Source organism: Urocitellus parryii, chromosome 6 (assembly GCF_045843805.1).
Source record: "Urocitellus parryii isolate mUroPar1 chromosome 6, mUroPar1.hap1, whole genome shotgun sequence".
Lineage (NCBI taxonomy): Eukaryota > Metazoa > Chordata > Mammalia > Rodentia > Sciuridae > Urocitellus > Urocitellus parryii.
Window position 1 is genome coordinate 26,041,394 of NC_135536.1, and position 19,117 is coordinate 26,060,510.

A 19,117-nucleotide genomic window follows, 5' to 3' on the forward strand; every position below is an offset into this window, starting at 1 on the left:
GAACATCGATGTGGCAGTGTCCCTGTAGTATGCTCTCTTATATTGTTAGTTCTTTTCACATTTTTTAACTCTTCATGTGAAGTGCATATGATTTATAAATTTCTTTTTTTATATATATTTTAGTTGTAGATGGGTACAATACCTTTATTTATTTATTTTTTATGTGGTGCTGAGGATCAAACCCAGTGTCTCACAGTTGCTAGGCAATCACTCTACCACTGAAATACAACCCCAGCCCTATAAATTATTTCTATTAAAAACAAGTAGACCCTACTTAGATCTTAGAGTTTCATTGGACTATACAGTTTTCAAGGTATCTTTTTCTTCTCATGATTGAAGTAAACATTTTTAACTTCCCTTTTAGATCCATCATGTTACAGAAAATGGAGGACTATATAAAAGACCGTTCAATGAAGCTTTTGAAGAAACGCCCATGCTGGTTGCCGTGCTCACATATGTGGGCTATGGGGTGCTTACCCTCTTTGGATATCTTCGGGATTTCCTGAGGCACTGGAGAATTGAAAAGTGTCATCATGCAACAGAAAGAGAAGAACAAAAGGTAATTGTTAGAGTCTTTGATTCTTTAAATAGAATTCTTTTATAAAAATGTTAGTATTTTCACACAATTTTTTTTCCTTAGAAATTTGGATACGTGATAAAATCAATATTCCAAATGCAGTTAAGTGAAAACATTTTACAAAGAAAGCTGGAAATAAGATTAGAGGGGTGGAGAAATCAAAGTATTTGACATGTTTTTAGTTTAATTACTCTAAAAATGAAATGAAGTTGGCAACACTATCCCTTTTTCATGGATTAGAAAGCTGAAATTCACAATTTAAGCAGGCACCTGAAGATACCTAGTATCACAGCTAGTTTGTGGCCACAGGAATTCGAAGTGCCAAAAGCCATGCTCTCTCTGCTCATGCTTCCTATTTATCCCATGCTGTGTTTATAATTATCTGAAAGATTGTGTCCTTCTGGTGTGTTTTCTCCTGGACACATTATACATCATTGTTTTTTTTGTTTTTTTTTTTTGGTTCCTGGATCACCTCTTTCCCCAAATAAACAAATGCAGAAACAATGTGGCTGAGCCATTTGTGTTTGAAAGTCATGGTAAACAGAGATGGTAATGTTTGTCTCTGGGAGGAAGACCTCATTCACTTGCATTTTCTATGTATGCTCTTATGTTTTTAGTGCTTTATACCTAATGCAATAAATAGAATGAGGGTAAAAAAAATGCCTGATTCTACTAAAAAAAATTATTTTCTCTTGTCATATGAATTCTAGAGAGATTGTCCTCTGAAGTCAGGGGAATGTACCAGATTAGAGAAGGGCTTAAGATGTTAGTTTTAGGACTGGGGATGTGACTCAAGCGGTAGCGTGCTCGTCTGGCATGTGCAGGGCTCTGGGTTCCATCCTCAACACCACATAAAAATAAAATAAAGATGTTGTGTCCACCGAAAAATAAAAATAAATATTAAAAAATTCTCTCTCGGGCTGGGGATGTGGCTCAAGCGGTAGCGCGCTCGCCTGGCATGCGTGCGGCCCGGGTTCGATCCTCAGCACCACATACCAACAAAGATGTTGTGTCCACCGAGAACTAAAAAATAAATATTAAAAATTCTCTCTCTCTCTCTCCTCTCTCTCTCTTTAAAAAAAAAAAAATTCTCTCTCTCTCTCTCTCTCTAAAAAAAAAAAAAAAAAGATGTTAGTTTTATTTATTGTCCTTCATAGCTCTCCCTTTTGTGGAATGATATCTGAGAGAGGAGGGTTGGGGTCACCACTGTCAGAGGAACCAGTAGGGGAAGAGAAAGAGTACATCAAGAAAATACGGGAAGAGCTAGGTATCGAGCGCCTGCTTGTGATCCCAGCTACTTGAGAGGCTGAGGCCGGCCGATTTGATTGCTTGAGCTTAGGAGTTCCAGGCCAGCCTAGGCAACATAGCGAGAATGTGGGAGAGGAGAGGAGGGGGCCTTGTCAGCTACCAAGACAAAATCAACCATTATATGTGTGGTTTGAGAATTCTGGCCCCTAAGAGCACTCTGGATCAGACATCTTAGATCCTCTCAACCATTTTGCACTTCTTTCCCAGCCATAATGCCACAAGTTGGCCATCCTTACTCATAAAGGAAAGTGGTTTCTGGGCTCAGACAGGAGGATCTCGAGTTCAAAGCCAGCCTCAGCAATGGCAAGGTGCTAAGCAACTCAGTGAAACCCTGTCTCTAAATAAAATACAAAATAGAGCTGGGGATATGGCTCAGTGGTTGAATGCCCCTGAGTTCAATCTCCAATATCCCCCTCCGCCCCAAAAAAGTGGTTTTTAAAAAATGCTGAATGTGAGCAGAGCTCTATATGCAGAATTCAGTCCATCATTGAAAACTCAAACACATTTTTAAATTTGATTCTTCATCTATTCTGTTTATGAGTGCATCCACCTAGAATTTTTGCATCCACAGTGTGTTTGTCCATCCTTCAGTTATGGCTTCCTGTACACTTACTGTGTTAGACAGTGTTTCATTTACTTGTTCACAGGCTAATCTACTAGACTGAACTGATGGTGGTTGTGGATGGTGGCTGATATCTTGTTTATAGTGCAGGCAAAGACATGAGTAATATTTGGGAAAACTTGGAATGCGGATATATGAGAAATTGTTTTGAATGTCAAATGAGGAAGCTGGTAGGCAGAGAGGAGTTGAGGGCAGTTTTTGAGCGGGAGGGTGACTGTGGGCTTACACAGCTGGTGCTCAGTGTGATGAGTGAATGAAACAGTAAAGATACATCTGAGGGGCTGGACTTGTGGCTCAGTGGCAGGGTACTCACCTAGCATGTGTGAGGCTGTGGGTTCCATCCTCAGCGCCACATAAAAATAAATAAATAAATAAAGCTATTTTACAACTGAAAAATAAATATTAAAAAAAAAAAGGTACATCTGAGTTACTTTGTGAATGAGTCATTATCTCTGGAACTTGTTTCATGTCTTTAGAGAGTAAATTCACTGTTTAGATATTGGAGGCTGCTCATGTGTATGTCATTTTATATGAAATTATTAGAATATACAGATTTTATTAGATAGTTTCTAATTTTGTTGAGGAAACAGACTCTTCATACTTAGCACCTTCAGAAGACCATTATGCAAATAAAGAGGGCTCAAATTATAAGAAATTGTAGAACAAAAAGTAAACTGGTAGTATAGGGTTAACTAGGAAATAATTCTTGGAGGAAATAATAAGAGGAAATCATGAGGGACAGAGGGGACATTTGCCTCTACAGTTTATTCAAATTTATTTCAATTGGATTTTCATGATTACATCAGCAGTTAATTCAATTAAATGCTGCCATTTTCTTATGAAATTCAGCTTTTAGAGGAAAGGAAGGCTCATTCAGCCTTATGATGGATCATGTTTGTTTCTCCTGCTGGAGAGAAGTGGGGAGAGGAGTAGGCAGACTTCAGTGATAAACTGCAAGGAGAATGTGCTGGTTGCTTAGGATCATAAAATGCAAATATGATGTTGCCACTTCCTTGCTGACCACATCCTGATTTTCTTCCTCATTGTGTTACAAAAAAGCCCAACTTACTTATGTTAATTATTCTTTATAGGGAAACACCAAGTATTGTTTTGGGTAGAACTAAATTGCATGGTCATACTAATAAAGATGAGTTTATTATTGGGCTCAGTGGTAGAGTGCTTGCCTTGCATGCGTGAGGCCCTGGGTTCGGTCCCCAGCACCACATAAAAATAAATAAAAATAAAGATATTTTTTTAAAAAAGATGAGCTTATTCTATTTCATATAAATTGCATAAAATTCTAGGAATTTCTTTCCCCCATGCTTTTCTGTTATTAGTGGTGTTTTGGACAAGAATGTTGTTTTTCTCAGCTTAGGGTTTCTCTTTTTTTATGCATACTAGGCAAGCACTCTACCACTGAACTACATTCTCAATTTATTTCCTTTTCGTGTGAGGTGAAGCTGGTAGTCCAGAAATGTGTATTCAATCAATATAGCAAAAGCTTGAATTAATAATAATGTTCTAAGATAGGAAATACTTAGAAATATAAGCAGCAAAGTGTGGTAGGTGGTTACCACATTAAACCGAAAACTAACGTTTTGCCTCCATAGTGTATTTGTGGTCTGATGTTCAAAAACAGGACAGATATATATATCCACATCCAGATACATTTAATTTTCAAGACACAAAAGAAGGAAATAGATTGAAATCCAGTAATAAGAGTTCCTATAAGGATTTTTTTTTGAGAAAACATGTACAGTTATATTTTATTTTTTTAGGATTGTATTTTTTTAAAGAGAGAGAGAGAGAGAGAGAGAACTTTAATATTTATTCTTTAATCATTGGCGGACACAACATCTTTGTTTTGTATGTGGTGCTGAGGATCGAACCCGGGCTGCACGCATGCCAGGCGAGCGCGCTACCGCTTCAGCCACATCCCCAGCCCAGGATTGTATTTTTTAAAAAATATTTTTTAATTATAGTTGACACATACCTTTATTTTATTTATTTATTTATTCATATGTGGTGCTGAGGATCGAACCCAGGGCCTCACATGGGCCAGGTAGAGCACTCTACCGCTGAGCCCCAGCCCCAGCCCCAGCTCCTAGGATTGTATTCTTGATCTTCTTCAAAAAGTAGTTTAATAAGAACATTCTGGCAGTTGTCATTTTAGCAGTATCTTAGGAAACTCTGCTTGCAGTATAGTTGTCTATAGAATATTAAACTAGGGGATTGGAAAGTTGTCTTGTCTTTTTAATTTTTTAGATCATTCCACACTTAAAAAGCATAAATTTCCATCATTTTGTGTTAAAAGTGGAGCCAGGATAGCTGTCATTTTTCTGTGTGTGTGTGTGTGTGTGTGTGTGTGTGTGTGTGTGTGTGGTGCTGGGGATTGAACTCAGGGGTTCACATGCTAGACAAGTGCTGAGTTGCATCCCCAAGCCAGCAGTCATGATTTTAAAAACACTTCATTGAAACATGATTTACATACCATAAAGGGCATCCTGTTTATTTTTAGAACTACACAAATGAGTACTATGATCTAATTTGGTAACATTTTCATCACCCAAAAGAAAAAAACCTGTATCCATTAGTAGGCACCTCTTCCTTACCTCCCTCCCATCCCAGGCAGCCACTACTATACTTTCTATCTGTGGATTTCTGTTATTCATATGTCACATGAATGGGATCATATGCTGTGTTATCTTGTCTGTCCCTTTCACTTGACATGATGTTTTTGAGGTTTATCCATGCTGTAGCAGGTACCATTACTTAATTCCTTTTTATTTCTGAATAATATTTCATCATATGGAATCTCTTTCATTCCTTCATCTTTTTTTATTTATTCTGGGTTTTTTTTTCTCCATAAGAAGCTATGCCCAATAAAATTTTCAAAAAGTTTGGTAGTGCGTTTAGCACTTTATCCTTTCCTACTAAGAGTTTTCCCATTACCTATTGGGGTTTTTGATGAAAGCAACAGTGTAGTTTTTTTTTTTTTTTTAAGCAAGGTCTTATCTTTTGAATTTTTAGGTTTTAATCAGATTTTCTTTGCATAAAGCAATTGGAGCTGTTTATTACTATGATTTTTAAAGTTTAATAAGCGGTACCCTCTTTGTCTTGAGTTATTCCAAGTTTGAGTACTTATTGGAATGTTAAATAGATAAAGCTATTTTAAAATGTTTATCTAAATGAAAAAAAAATTAAAAATAATAATAGAATTCATGGGTCCCTGAGACTACCCTCAGCAATTTTCAAATACCAGTTTAAGAAAACATGTTGAAGTTTTATTAATGTTTTTTGTTTTGGGGGGGCGCGGTGTGAGGGGGTAGGGGTGGGTGTTTGTTTTGGTTTGGTTTTCCTGAGAAGGGGGTCTTGCTCTGTTGCTTGGGTTGGCCTCAAACTGGAGATCTTCCTGCCCAGCCTCTCAGATAGTTGCATAGCCGGGATTACAGGCTTACCTAATGGTGCCTGGTTGATGTTTCCTTAGATATTAAATTACCTTGTGGTTTTTTGTTGCTCCCTATCATTTTGAAAATGTCATAACAGTTTTGGTAGCAAATACCTGAAAGTATATAGACTTGATGGACCCTTGAATCCAGCCATCCTGTAGAGCTTGTTAGAGGTAGCACACGATGGCTGGCCAGGTACAGCACCTATGTGACACACAGCCAGGTTTGCCATAAAGAGGATGATGACTTGGCTCTTGGAACAGTTGTCTTCCTCTACTGGACCATTCCCATTAGAATCCAGATGAGGTATTTTTCCCGTGGGTTTTTTTTTTTGTTGTTGTTGTTTGTTTGTTTTGTTTTTTTAAGCTTTTCTCCACCTTACTTTCTCTTGATCCACTTTTCTATTCTTTGTTTTATAGCAAAATTCCCTGGGGTTGTTGTTTCCAATGTCTTGTTTTTCACTCTTTTCCTGAGCCTACTGCAGTCAGGATTTTGTCCCTACCACTTTAGAAGATTCTTCTTCTCAGAGTCACCCATGACCCATGTGTAATAGTCCTTTCTCAGTTTTTACCTTGCTTGACACCTTTCAACAGATTTGATACAAGCAGTCAGGAAGCGCTATGTTCACTTGGTTTCCAAGACATTATAGTTGCTTGGGTTTTCTCCTGCCTTTCTGTCTGTTTTTTCATATTCTTCCTTTGTGGATCCTCGTCATCTGTCTCACTTCCAAGTGTTAGTATAGCCCAGGCTTCAGCCTTACTTAATGAATACTTTTAATCCCTTCTCTATGTTGATAACTTCCAAATTCATCTCTCTGTCATTGACTTTCTTACCAAACTGAATAGAGCCTTCTATCTGGTTGCCCTCTTGACATCTCCAGATAAGCATCTCAAATTTCAGGTGTCTGAGCTGGTTAGATATTCACTCTAAGCAGCTTGCTGCCTTTTCCATCTTCTTCTGCTGGTTGCTTCAGCTAAAAACAAACCTTGAGTTATCCTTGATTCTTCTTTCTGCCATATGCCCTGTGTAGTCCATTGGCAAATACAAATTTAGCTACTTCTTACCAACCTCCATTTCCACCACGGTGACATCTATAGCTTGGCCCTTCACTTACCTGCTGGCTTCTTTGCAATTCCTCAAACACACCAAGTGCACTCCTGCCTCACTGCCATTATGCTTGCTGTTTGTCCTGCCAGGGAAGCTTTTCCTCCAGATGGTCCCATGGATTGTTCCCTCACGTCTCTTTTGTCCCCTCTTCTGTCCAGGGAACTCTAGCTAAATTGCAGCATGTTTCCAGCAGTATGCATTTCCCTCTGTGCCTTCTTTGGGTTTCATTCATATTTTTCACTGTCTAACATACTGTTCTGTATATTTATCTGATTTTGTGTCTCTTCTTCCTGTTCTCTTCTACCCGAATGTAAATTCCATGAAGGCAGAGGTCATTATCTTTCTGTTTACTGCTGTAGACCCAGTGCCTACAAGACTTCTTGGCTTGTATTAGACACTTGGTAAATGTTTTAAGATATGAATGATGTTGTGAGTGTTGGTAAATAGTCACAATGAAAAGTTTCAAGTTGTGAAGTATTGGTGTCGGGCTGTGTCTGCACTTGTACAGACACATACAAACACTCAAGTGACCCAGATCTGGGAAAAACATGGATATTTAACCCTAATTTTTTTTTTTTAAATATCTTCATGGCATCATATAAACAGCAAGGAAGTTACTTCCTGTCTTTAACATTAAAAACAGGAAAAGAACAAACAGGATGATTTATGGACAGTGAGGAAAGCTATTAATTAACCATCACTCTAAGGTTTTAAAGTCAATAATTTGATAGCCTTTTGTAAGTTATTTCACCTACTTCTTTTTTAATTAAGTAGAAGTAAAGACAGAATTATTGGCTTATAAAAGAAATACCTCTAGCTATTAGGATTGATTCTGTATTGCATTCCCTACTAGAGAAAAACATTGCCCAAATAAAAATTTATAATGCTGTGGATTTTTTTTAACAGCTTGTTCTTGATTTGCAGTATTATTTATTCATGTCAAATATCTGAAAATCCTTCAGTACCTGCCATCAGCATTAGTGTGTTGGTTTTTAAATTTTTTTTTAGTTATAGATGAGCACAGTCTTTTTTATTTTGTTTATTTGTCTTTATATGGTGCTGAGGATCAAACTTAGTGCCTCACGTGTATTAGGTAAGTATTCTACCATTGAGCCACAACCCCCAGTCCTAGTTTTTTTTTTTTAATATTTATTTTTAGTTGTAGTTGGACACAATACCTGTATTTTATTTATTTTTATGTGGTGCTGAGGATTGAACCCAGGACCTCACGTGTGCTAGGCAAGTGCTTTACTACTGAGTCACAACCCCAGCCCTCCTAGTATGTTTTTAAAGGAAAGATTTTCAGATGTGTGGTCTTCAGTTTCAGTAGCTCAAAGTTCTGAAGCATATTGATCTTGCCCAGTTAGACATGTGTCTGAGCACCTTCAAACAAAGTAGATTTTCTTGTGATTAGATGTCATGATAAGTAAATGTGGATATATGTGTTTCCCAGAGTTAGGAACTCTGTCACATGACACTTTAAGATTAAATGCGGGCTGGGGTTTGTGGCTCAGTGGTAGAGTATTTGCCTGGCACAGACAAGGAACTGGGTTCAATCCTCAGCACCACATAAAAATGAATAAATAAAATAAAGGTAATAAAACGATTAAATGCATGTAATGGGAAGTACTTTTCCTCTCTATATAGAATGTTTGGTATTTATTTAATGGAAGCATTCCTTCCAGTGTTCTTCAACCTGTCTGTTGGTTTTCTATAACCAATACACACTTGTGTATATCTAGAAATGATAATAAAAGGTAAATGTGGAGTATAAGGAATGCAATCTAAGTAAGCAGCCATAAACCCACCACTGCAGAAACCACACCCACAGGGGCCCTTTTTGGATCTTACTATTGCCTTTCCCCTGAGATAACCACTGTCTTGACTTTTCTTGATGATTTTATCACTCATGTGTTCATTTTTAAATAATAAAACTTTTGTTAGGCCTGTTCTTATATCTAACCTCATTTGCACCGTGTTTGTGTGTTTGTGCTCTGATCTGTTTTGAAGCTCAATGTAGGCTTTAGCAATTTGCGGTGGTTCCCAGCTCCCTTTGTTTTCATTGCTGGATAGTATCTCACTGTGAGAATACCACAGTTAGTCATTATTGAGGTTTTTCTCATATTTTTTCAGAGAGTAATACAACTACCATAATCACTGTGATCTGTTTCTTGGGCATATATTTCCAGGCTTGGGATGATTGGGTTGAGACTATGCATACTTTAGTTTTGCTTGATAGTGCCAAATTGTCTTCCAAAGCAATTTTGCTAGGTATACCTACTAGCTAGCTGTGCTTGAGGATTTTTGTTGTTTCATATCTTTACCAACACTTGGTGTAAAATTCTAAAATTTGGCCAGTTCTGCTGGTATATATATGTATTAGTATCTTGTTGTGGTTTTAATTTGCATTTCATTATTGCCCAATGATGCTGAATACCTTTTCATAGGTTCATTCACTAACTATGGAAAGTGTTGATTTTATGAAGTGGCTGTTCAGATCTTTTGTCTGTTTTTTCTCTTGGATTTCTATCTTTTTCTTAATGGTTTACAGGAAATCTTGTTTTGTTGTGTTGGGGATCAAGTCCAGCATGTTGTAAATGGTAGGCAAGCACTCTACCACTGAGCTAGCTATATGTACTCCCATCTCCAGTTTATAGGAAATCTTAATGTATTCTAGAATGTATTTTGCACCTATCTTCCTGAAATATGTGGCTTGTGTTTTCATTCTCTGCATGGTGTCTTTTTTTTAAAAATTTTTATTGGTTAGTTTTAGTTATATATGACATTAGGATTCATTTGCCAAAATTATAAAAGCATGGAATACAATCTGCTCTGATTCAGTCCCCAGTTCTGCATGGTGTCTTTTAGTGAACAGAAATTACTTTAAGCAAATTTATCAATTTTTCTTTATGAGTAGTAAATTTTGTGTTATATTTAAAACATTTTGTCTTATCCACAGTTTGTGAATATACCTTATTTGATCGTGTATAGTTTTTTATTTGTTTGGTTTTGGTTTTTGGTACTAGGAATTGAACCGGTGTATGCTTTACTACTGGGCTACATTCCCAGCCTTTTTTATTTTTTACTTTGTTATTTATTTATATTGTTTATTTATTTATTTTTATTTTGCCTCAAACTTGCGATTCTTCTGCCTTAGCCTCCCCAGTTGCCGGGATTACAGGTGTGCACCACTGTGCCTGGCTTATGTTTTAATCCATAAGTATTACATTGAATCATGTAAAAATGCCAATTTTGACCATATTTGAACTGTTAAGTTGATAATTTCCTATAATTCAGCCTAATAAAACATGATTAAAAAGAAAGGAAGAGCAGATTACAGATTTTTAAAGGAATAGGATTTAGGTATCTAATGTGAATGATGGTAAATTTAGATTGTAATGGAGATTGTTAATTCACATTAAGAAATTTTCTTATATTATGACTAGAAAGAAATAAATTGGTCCTCAAAAAAGCAGAGTCCAGGCCCTTGCCCTGTGGAATTCAAGTATTTGTAATGTATTGAACAACCAATAATAAAATGTTGACAGCCACAGCCGAAGGGGCCCCAGCAAACTTCCAGCTGCCAGCTGATGGTTGGCTCACAGCAGCCCCAGCAAACTTCTAGCTGTCAGCTGATTGGCTCCTCTGCGGCGATTCTCATTGGGCTGTTTCCCCGCCCTTTCAGACCACGGAGCTGCTCATTGGGGGACTTTTTTTGGCTCTGCCCATGTGACCCAGCCAATCGGCCTCAGGAGCAGGAGGAGTCGGAGAGGTTGAGAGGCTTGTGGGAAGCCGGTGGTGGCAGTTGGGCTCTGAGGGAATTCCTGAAGAGCTGTGTGGTGTGGTGTGTGTGTTCTAAAAATAAAGTTTGTTTCTTTTGACAAGTGGCTCCTGAATTGTGCCCAGCCAGACTGCAGCAATTAAAAAAAAAAAAGAGTCAATCAAAAAAAATTTCCCTATGTCTCTGGTCCTCTTCGCCACTTACCCCTTGTGGCCTGAAGACAGTTCTGAATGCACGCAAGCACAAGAGAAACTCATTGAGCCCTTTCTCTGTGTGGATTCTGTGTCTACACGTGGCCACCTTCTCTCAGCTCTTCAGAGAACAGCTTCTTTGTCATAGAGGCCACAGACCTTTTCTACAGAGACTCAGAGTTTTATCTTTAGACATTTGGGAAACCCAAGATTTGCAATCAGAGCTTATTCTAACCTGTTCTTCCTGGCACAGGTTAATGCATGCTGATGCATGTTAATAGATTCTGTTCCTCCACATTTAGGTGGGGCTTACTTAGTTTCCACTAAACTTTTACCTCCTTCAATGGGTAGTTATCGAGAGGCAGCCAGCTCCTTGCCAGGGTAATTTTTCCTGCTCAGGAAGGGATAAGCCACCTGAGAAAAATATAGTCTTAAGTTATTAGTGAAGAAATAAGAAACAAAGTCAGAATTAGTTTTAAAGCAGAGTGCCAGATAGATTCTTTCAGTTCTGGTAGGAGCTGGAACAGAACAGTTAAAAAATGGCTCTGATTCTTTATTTAAGGGAGAGCATCAAAGGCAGGGAAAGGTTTCAGGGATGGAGTCTTGCTTCATGTTGTCTTGCAGTCAACAGGTTGATTGGCATCTTGGCAGGCCACACCCATCTCTGGGAGGCTGTATGGTTATGTGGCTTTAGCAGGTCACCACATCTCCAGTGCTGTGTGGGACCTTTTGGCAGAGATGAATAGGAGCTCACATGTATCTGGGTGGTCTTATTGGTAGGATTGCCTGTGGAAATCCCCAGATACCAGATTTTCCTATTCACTGACTACGATGCCTGTTTGGTCCATGCACTGTACATGGATGGCTTTCAAAGTCAGGATTTTTTGTTTGGTATTTTGTTTTGGTGTTTTTAATCCACCTGGGGCATTCAATATAAGATTTTCATTAATTGAATTTTCTCATTAAGAATAACAGTTTTTCGAATGAAGAATTTATATGATTATTGTTCCAAATTGTTGTTGAATTTGGGAATACATATTTCATTTATCCAAAAGTTGTATTTTCCAAGAAGCTTACCTTTTCTTCACTGATGTCAGCAGCATCAGGATCATACTGTTGGTTTGTTTTTGGCCTATAGAGGTTGAACCCAGGGCCTCAGGTGTGCTAGGCCAGTGTTCCACCGTGTGCATGGCTCCAGCCCTTAGAGGCTAGTGTGAGAAGGTGGCCATTTTCACGAACTTTGTTGATGCTGTGCCCACTTGTACTCTTGCTCCTTTGCCTTGTGTATGGAGGTAAGATTCATTCTGAGCTCCTGGCAGCCATTAATCTGCTTTCTGTTTCTATGGTTTTAAATGTTCTTGCTGTTTTGGATAGAGTCATGTAATATGTGGCCTTCTGTGTCTGCTTCTACTTAGCATGTTTATGAGGTTCCTCCAGCATCATAGCTTGTAACAATATAGATTGAGCCTCCCTAATCTGAAATCTAAAATGCTTCTTAAGAGTTTCAGATTTCAGATTTTGAATTAGTAAAGTCTATGTAAATATTCCAAACCCTAACAACAACAACAACAACAACAAAAAAACCCTCCAAGATCGGAAACACTTCTTATTCCAAGCATTTTGGATAAGGGATTCTTAACCTACACTTCATTCCTTTTTATAACTGAATACTCTTCCACAGTTTGGATGTATGTCATATTTTATTGCCATCTTTTGTCAATTGTGAATAATGCTTTTGTGAACATTCATTTACAAGTAATTGTTTGAATATCTGTTTTCTGTTCTTTAGGGGATATACCTAGGAAAGGAACTGCTGAGTCATATAAACAATCTGTATTTTCACTTGAACTCAGGCCTCGTGCATAATGGACACTAAACTACTTCCCCAGTCCTTTTAAATTTTATTTTGAAACAGGGTCTCACTAAGTTGCCCAAGCTGGTCTCTAGCATTTTTTTCCAAGCTTGTTATTCCAACATCAAAGCAGTGTTTTTTGCCTCAAATGAGAAAAATTTTGTCCTTTGATTTATTGAGATCTGTGCCTTAGTGAGTTAGCTTTCCTTTGCTGTGACAGAATAATTGAGATATAAAACTTAAAAGGAAAAGCTGTTTATTTTGGCTCACAGTTTCGGCTCCCTAGCTTTTGTACCCTTGGCAAGGTAGGACACCATGGTGGGTAGCCTTTGGTGAAACAAAGCTGCTTACCTCATGGTAGCTGGAAAGTAAAAAGAGAGGAGGAGCCAGAGTTCCAAGATCCCATTCAAAGCCATGTCCCCAGTGACATAACTTCCTTCCACTGGGCCCCACCTCCTAAAAGCTCACCCACCTCCCAGTAGTGCCAAACCTTTAGCATATGAGCCCTGGGGGACATTTAAGGTCCAAATTGCAACACCTAAACTCTAAAACAAATTTTAAAAAATGGTTAAATTAGAAATGACATTGAGGTTTTTTGTTTTTGTTTTGTTTTTTCCTTCTGAATTGTGGATTGAGCCCAAGGCCTAGCATATGCTAGGCCAGTGCTCTACCACTGAACTACATCCTCAGCCCTTTTTTAAAATTAATTTTGAGACAGGGTCTCACTGTGTTGCCCAATTCGACCTTGAATTTACAGTTCTCCTGCCTTGTCCTCCTGAGGAGCAAGATTTACAGGCATGTGCCACTATGCCCAGCTGACACTGAGAATTCTTATTGGAATTGTAGCATTACCACTAAAACCACTAATGCTGATTGTAGCATTACCACTAACACCACTAGTATGGAATAGTGCTACAAGTCTCAAGTTTCATTTATATCATTTAATGGTTGTGTGACCAAGACAAATAATTTAAATTTTAATTATAAGATACTTATAACTGCTAGGCACAGTGATGTACACCTGTTATCCCAGAGGCTCAGGAGAATGAGGCAGGAGGATTGTGAGTTCAAAGCCAGCTTCAGCAAAAGCAGGGTGCTAAGCAACTCAGTGAGATCCTGTCTGTAAATGAAATACAAAATAGGGCTGGGGATATGGTTTTAAGTGTTCTTGCTATTTTGGATAGAGTCTTTAATAGGGTGGTCGAGTGCTCCTGAGTTCAATCCCCAGTACCCCCCCCCCCAAAAAAAAAAAAGAAAAAGAAAAAAAGGGGCTGGGGATGTGGCTCAATCGATAGCATGCTCGCCTGGCACGCGTGCTGCCCGGGTTCGATCCTCAGCACCACATACAAACAAAGATGCTGTGCCTGCCAAAAACTAAAAAATAAATATTAAAAAAAATTTCTCTCTCTCTCTTTCTCTCTCTCTCACTCTCTCTTTAAAAAAAAAAAAAAGATACTGATAACTGCTGGACATGGTGGTGCACGCATGTAGTCCCTTTGGCTCGGGAGGCTGAGATGGGAGATTGTGAGTGCGAAGCCAGCCTTAGCAACTTAGTGAGGCCCTAAGCAACTCAGCAAGCCCCTGTCTCAATAAAAAAATAAAAATAAAAAGGGATAGGGATGTGGCTCAGAGGTTAAGTACCCCTGGATTCAATCTGTGGTAGCAAAACAACAACAACAAAAAGGTACTTACAACATTAAATATTTATTTTTCAGCAATAATTGTAGTGAATGTGCTGTTGAAATAGTAAAGTTTAATTGCAGTTAACTGAATCACTGTAGATACTTAATTAAGTGTTAGTAACGCTGTGAAAGGGTAGAGGAAGTTATGGTCTTCCTACCCCAACTAAGCCGCCCCCCAGTTAGGAAGCTGCTCCTGCTGTGAGTATCCAGGTGTTGCCATTGTGGCTGGGAACATGAAACCTAGCCTCAGTGAAAGTCTACTAGAGCTTTCTTGGTGAGCTGTTGCAAGAAAGGTATTCTCTGCCTTTCAGATCTTGTGTATGTGCCTCACTGTAGAATCTCATCCACAACCTGATCACAAGGGTGTCTGGAAAATACGGGTTTTAGAATTCCAGATGTGTTTGTCTGTCTGTCTGTATATACGTATATCAAGGGCCCGTTCATCATGAGCACAAGACAGGATAAGAGTGGGGAAGGCCCGTAGCACAGCGGGCTTGAAGTGCTTTGAATGATGTCAGAGTATTTCAGATAGATTTTAAAAGCTTCTCAAAATGAGAAGCAGTGGCGTTGGGGTTAGGAGCAGAGCCTGGAATTAGAAGGCCCAGTTCTGTTTTTGCTAATTCCCTAATTGGGAAAACCGTTTAGCTTTTCTGTAAGATAGTGCACAGGTACTTAGGTGCATAGATGTATACATACACATAAAACTTTCTGCTGGTGCCTTGTGTATCTTAGTAGCTGGGAATTATTGCTACTTTTATGATTATTCATCATCATTGTTATCATCTTATGAAAGTAAGTAGACATCTCTTTGGAAACAAAATTACACTAACAAACAAGAACAATAAATAGTTACAAAGTCATTTTCTGAAAGTGGGTAGCACCCACCCTTTTCCCTGTGATCCCAAGAAATGCCTTGAGATTCACAAAGAATTCAGCAAATATCCAGTATTCACTAAAAGATATTTGAATGAATAAACAAAAAAACCCTGTTTTAACATCAATCTTAGAATATTTAAAATAATGTACAAGATATTTTTGAAAAACAGATACATTTGTGTTCGTCAGCTTTTTGTCATTGTGACTAAAATACTTGACAAAAATAACTTAGAGGAGAAGACATTACATCTTGGGCTCACAATTTCAGAGGTTCAGTCCATGGTCAGCCTGTTCCATTGGTCTGAGGCTGAGGTAAGAAAGAACTTCAGGGTGGAAAGTTGTGGCAGAGGAGTTAATTCATGGCAGTTGGGAAGCAGAGAGAGACAGAGAGACCATTCAGATTACTAATCCATCAAATGACTTGATTTCACCTGGACATTCCTGCACTGTTGAACACAGGAATCGTGGGGCGAGGAACAACTCCTCTTCAGTCCTTCCACTGCCTGGAACTGGAATCCCAGATAGTGGTTCCTCTCCTGTCCCTTTTCTTCATTGCTAAGCAGCAGAAGTTGGTTTCTGCCCGCCAGATACCTCTACCGAAACTTCTGGTCAAAGCTAGTAGTCTGGAACTTAGCTAGGGAGTGAAGGGAAGCTAAAACTGTGGCCTGAGTCCTTCTCCAACCATTCTGTGCTACCTGCTTTTGGTCTCTAACATCCCTCAGTATGACAACTCCTCTTCCTTTACTGTGTGCCAGTGTATTCCCATCTCAGGGACCTCATTGTCCTCTCAGTGTAGCCTTAAGGAGATGGTGATGCTTGGCCTCAGAATAACAATTCTCTGTTAGGAGGTTGGAACGTGTTCCTCCCTTCTAACTACAGACAGTTATGTCCTTGGTTAACTCAGTTTATCCAAGGCTGAGAGAGGAAGTTCTACCTCGTGCTAGCCTGTAGTCCTTTTTCTGTCTGGAGATTCGATAACCATTCTAGTATCTAGATGAGACTCAAGTTTTTTCCTGATGTTTATGTATTCAAAACAAAAAGTATTGTTTTGTGTTGCTAATAAAATTTTTTTGTGAGGAAATAGTTCTTTCAACAATTTGAGTTAATATCTTAAACACTACTGTGCAGTGTTTAGACAGCGATTGAGTGAAATTATCCTTTCATTAGAAAGAAATGAGATCATTAGTACTGTGATTTTACTAGAGGAGTTAGTCCTGTTACCTCATTTGATGTGAGTTGACATAGGTTGGGGACAACTTTCTTGTTTTTTTTCTGTTGGACATGCAGGTGAATGATAGCCAAAGAAAAGTCTTTAATTAAAATTTGGTTGCTTCTATTCATGCTTTCACTCGGCCAGTATTTTATTGGAAGAGGACAGTACCAAAACGGACAAATTACTTAAATGACAAATTTCTAATTGTGAGGGATATCCACATTGTGGATATTTTCTGTTCTGGGAACTAATTATGAAAGAGATGGTATCAGGCAAGACAAATGCTCAGGATTCTTTCTGACTCTGCTCAGCTCTATTTAAGGCAATTCATCTACTCTGATTCATCTTCTCTTATTTATTTCGTAGTCACTTTAGCATTCTACTAGTCCATAGAAAGTTGTTAATTTTAGAGTTTTGTAAGATCTTTTTAGCCATGAAAATCTTTTACAGAATGAGGCTTACGCTTTTTAACTATTTTTATTAATTTATTTAACAGATTAGATTGGCACCAAGCTCAGATCCGAGGACTGGAAGCATAATAAACTCCAGTTCTGTTTTCTTTTTGTTTTTCTTACCCTTGAATTCTGAGGAGTTGGGGTGGAGCTCACATGGTCTGGCCACATGTGTTCTGAACAGGGCTCCTACAATGTTGGGCATAGCGTTATGCATTCATTTCACCTCCACTGAGACTTGATTTTTTTTTTTTTTTTAAAGAGAGAGTGAGAGAGGAGAGAGAGAGAGAGAATTTTTTTTTTTAATATTTATTTTTTAGTTCTCGGTGGACACAACATCTTTGTTTGTATGTGGTGCTGAGGATCGAACCCGGGCCGCACGCGTGCCAGGCGAGCGCGCTACCGCTTGAGCCACATCCCCAGCCCCGAGACTTGATTTTTATAGACCTACATTTTAGTTTAATTTAATCTCAGGAAGGAAAGGAAGATTGTAAGTCTGTGGACATGGGAATTAGTTTTCAGAATGTTCTGTTATTAACTCCAATCCAAGAGGGAAACTACTCAAGGTGGATGACTTCCTATAATCTACCTTTTGGTCTTTCTTTCTTTTTTGGTAGTATTTCTGGTTTATCATCTTTTCTTTGTATTTGTTTCATTTTGATTCTCAAAAATATGGAGAGACTGGAATCTTAATTTTGGTATTATTTTTCTTGTATGAAACAGGAATTATATTGGTTCTTGTGGCATTTCCCCCTAACATTATTGGCAGGGGGGAATGGAGTAGAACAGTCTCTTGGATATTAATTATTAGGAAGAGAAAACATTTAATGTCAGAGTTGTGTAGTCAGTTATTCGAAACCTGAATGTAAGTCAACCCTCAGAGTGATGTGACTTTTAACTGATTAATAAGAGTTATGTTGAAATAAACTTAGAAAATTGATGCCTTTCCTGATAGATCAGTTAATTAAATATAACTGACTTATCATTCTCAGGTGCTCTTGCAACTCAAAAAGGGAAGTTGTGAAATTTGTTTTTAAGGTAACTCAGTTAAATATACATGTTTCACCATTTGTTGGCAGGACTTTGTGTCATTGTATCAGGATTTTGAAAACTTCTATACAAGGAACCTCTACATGAGGATAAGAGACAATTGGAATCGACCGATCTGCAGCGTGCCTGGAGCCAAGGTGGACATCATGGAGAGACAGTCTCATGACTACAACTGGTCATTCAAGTGAGTCTCAGTGGGAAATTACTTCTTAGCAATAAAAGAATTTCTTCATTAGAGAAAATATTGCAAATTAAGTATTCTCTCAAAACAGGAGTAGCAGCTGAGGATATAATCAATACCAAGATTTCTTTCCTTGCATTTTGTTTGTTGTTAATTGGATTAGGGAGGGGGTAGGGGTAGGAATAGGGGGATCAAACCATATATATATGTATATGTATATACACATATACATATACATATATTGCATGCTAGGCAAGCACTCCACCACTGAGCTATGCCTCTAACCGTTATTGAGATTTTTTTTTTTTTGGGGGTGGGTGGTAGTGGGTGCTGAATACTGAACCCAGGGACATTCAACTACTGAGCCAGATCCCCAGCCCTTTTTATATTTTGTTTAGAGACAGGGTCTGGTTGATTGCTTAGGGCCTTGCTAAGTTGCTGGGGTTGGCTTTGAGCTCGCGATCCTCCTGCCTCAGCCTCCTGAGCTGCTGTGATTACAGGCATGCGCCACTGCACCCAGCTTTATTGAGATTTTTAAAATATTTTTTTTATTATATTTGATTCTGTGGTGGGTTATAGTTGAGAAAAAAAGTTTTGTCTTTTTTTTTTTTTTTTAAGACTATCCATCATTCCACTTAATAGAATTGAGTAAAGGATCTGAATTTATTTGTGGATATTTTGATTTCTCTGATGATTTAAGGATAAATGAAGTATATTTACTTAAATGGATTAACTGGTTAAAAAAACTATATTTTAACATTTTGAAAATTGTAGAG

At 38.2% G+C, this 19,117-nt stretch overlaps 1 protein-coding gene across 1 annotated transcript in view; it reads left to right on the plus strand.

Moving 5' to 3' along the window:
• The window catches only part of Sptlc2 (serine palmitoyltransferase long chain base subunit 2), a 108,088-nt gene that overhangs the window by 28,738 nt on the left and 60,233 nt on the right, over window positions 1-19,117 (plus strand). The window contains exons 2-3 of the mRNA XM_077799993.1: window positions 365-559; window positions 18,190-18,344. Coding sequence (XP_077656119.1) covers window positions 365-559; window positions 18,190-18,344 — 350 coding nt within the window. The remainder of the gene's footprint in view (window positions 1-364; window positions 560-18,189; window positions 18,345-19,117) is intronic.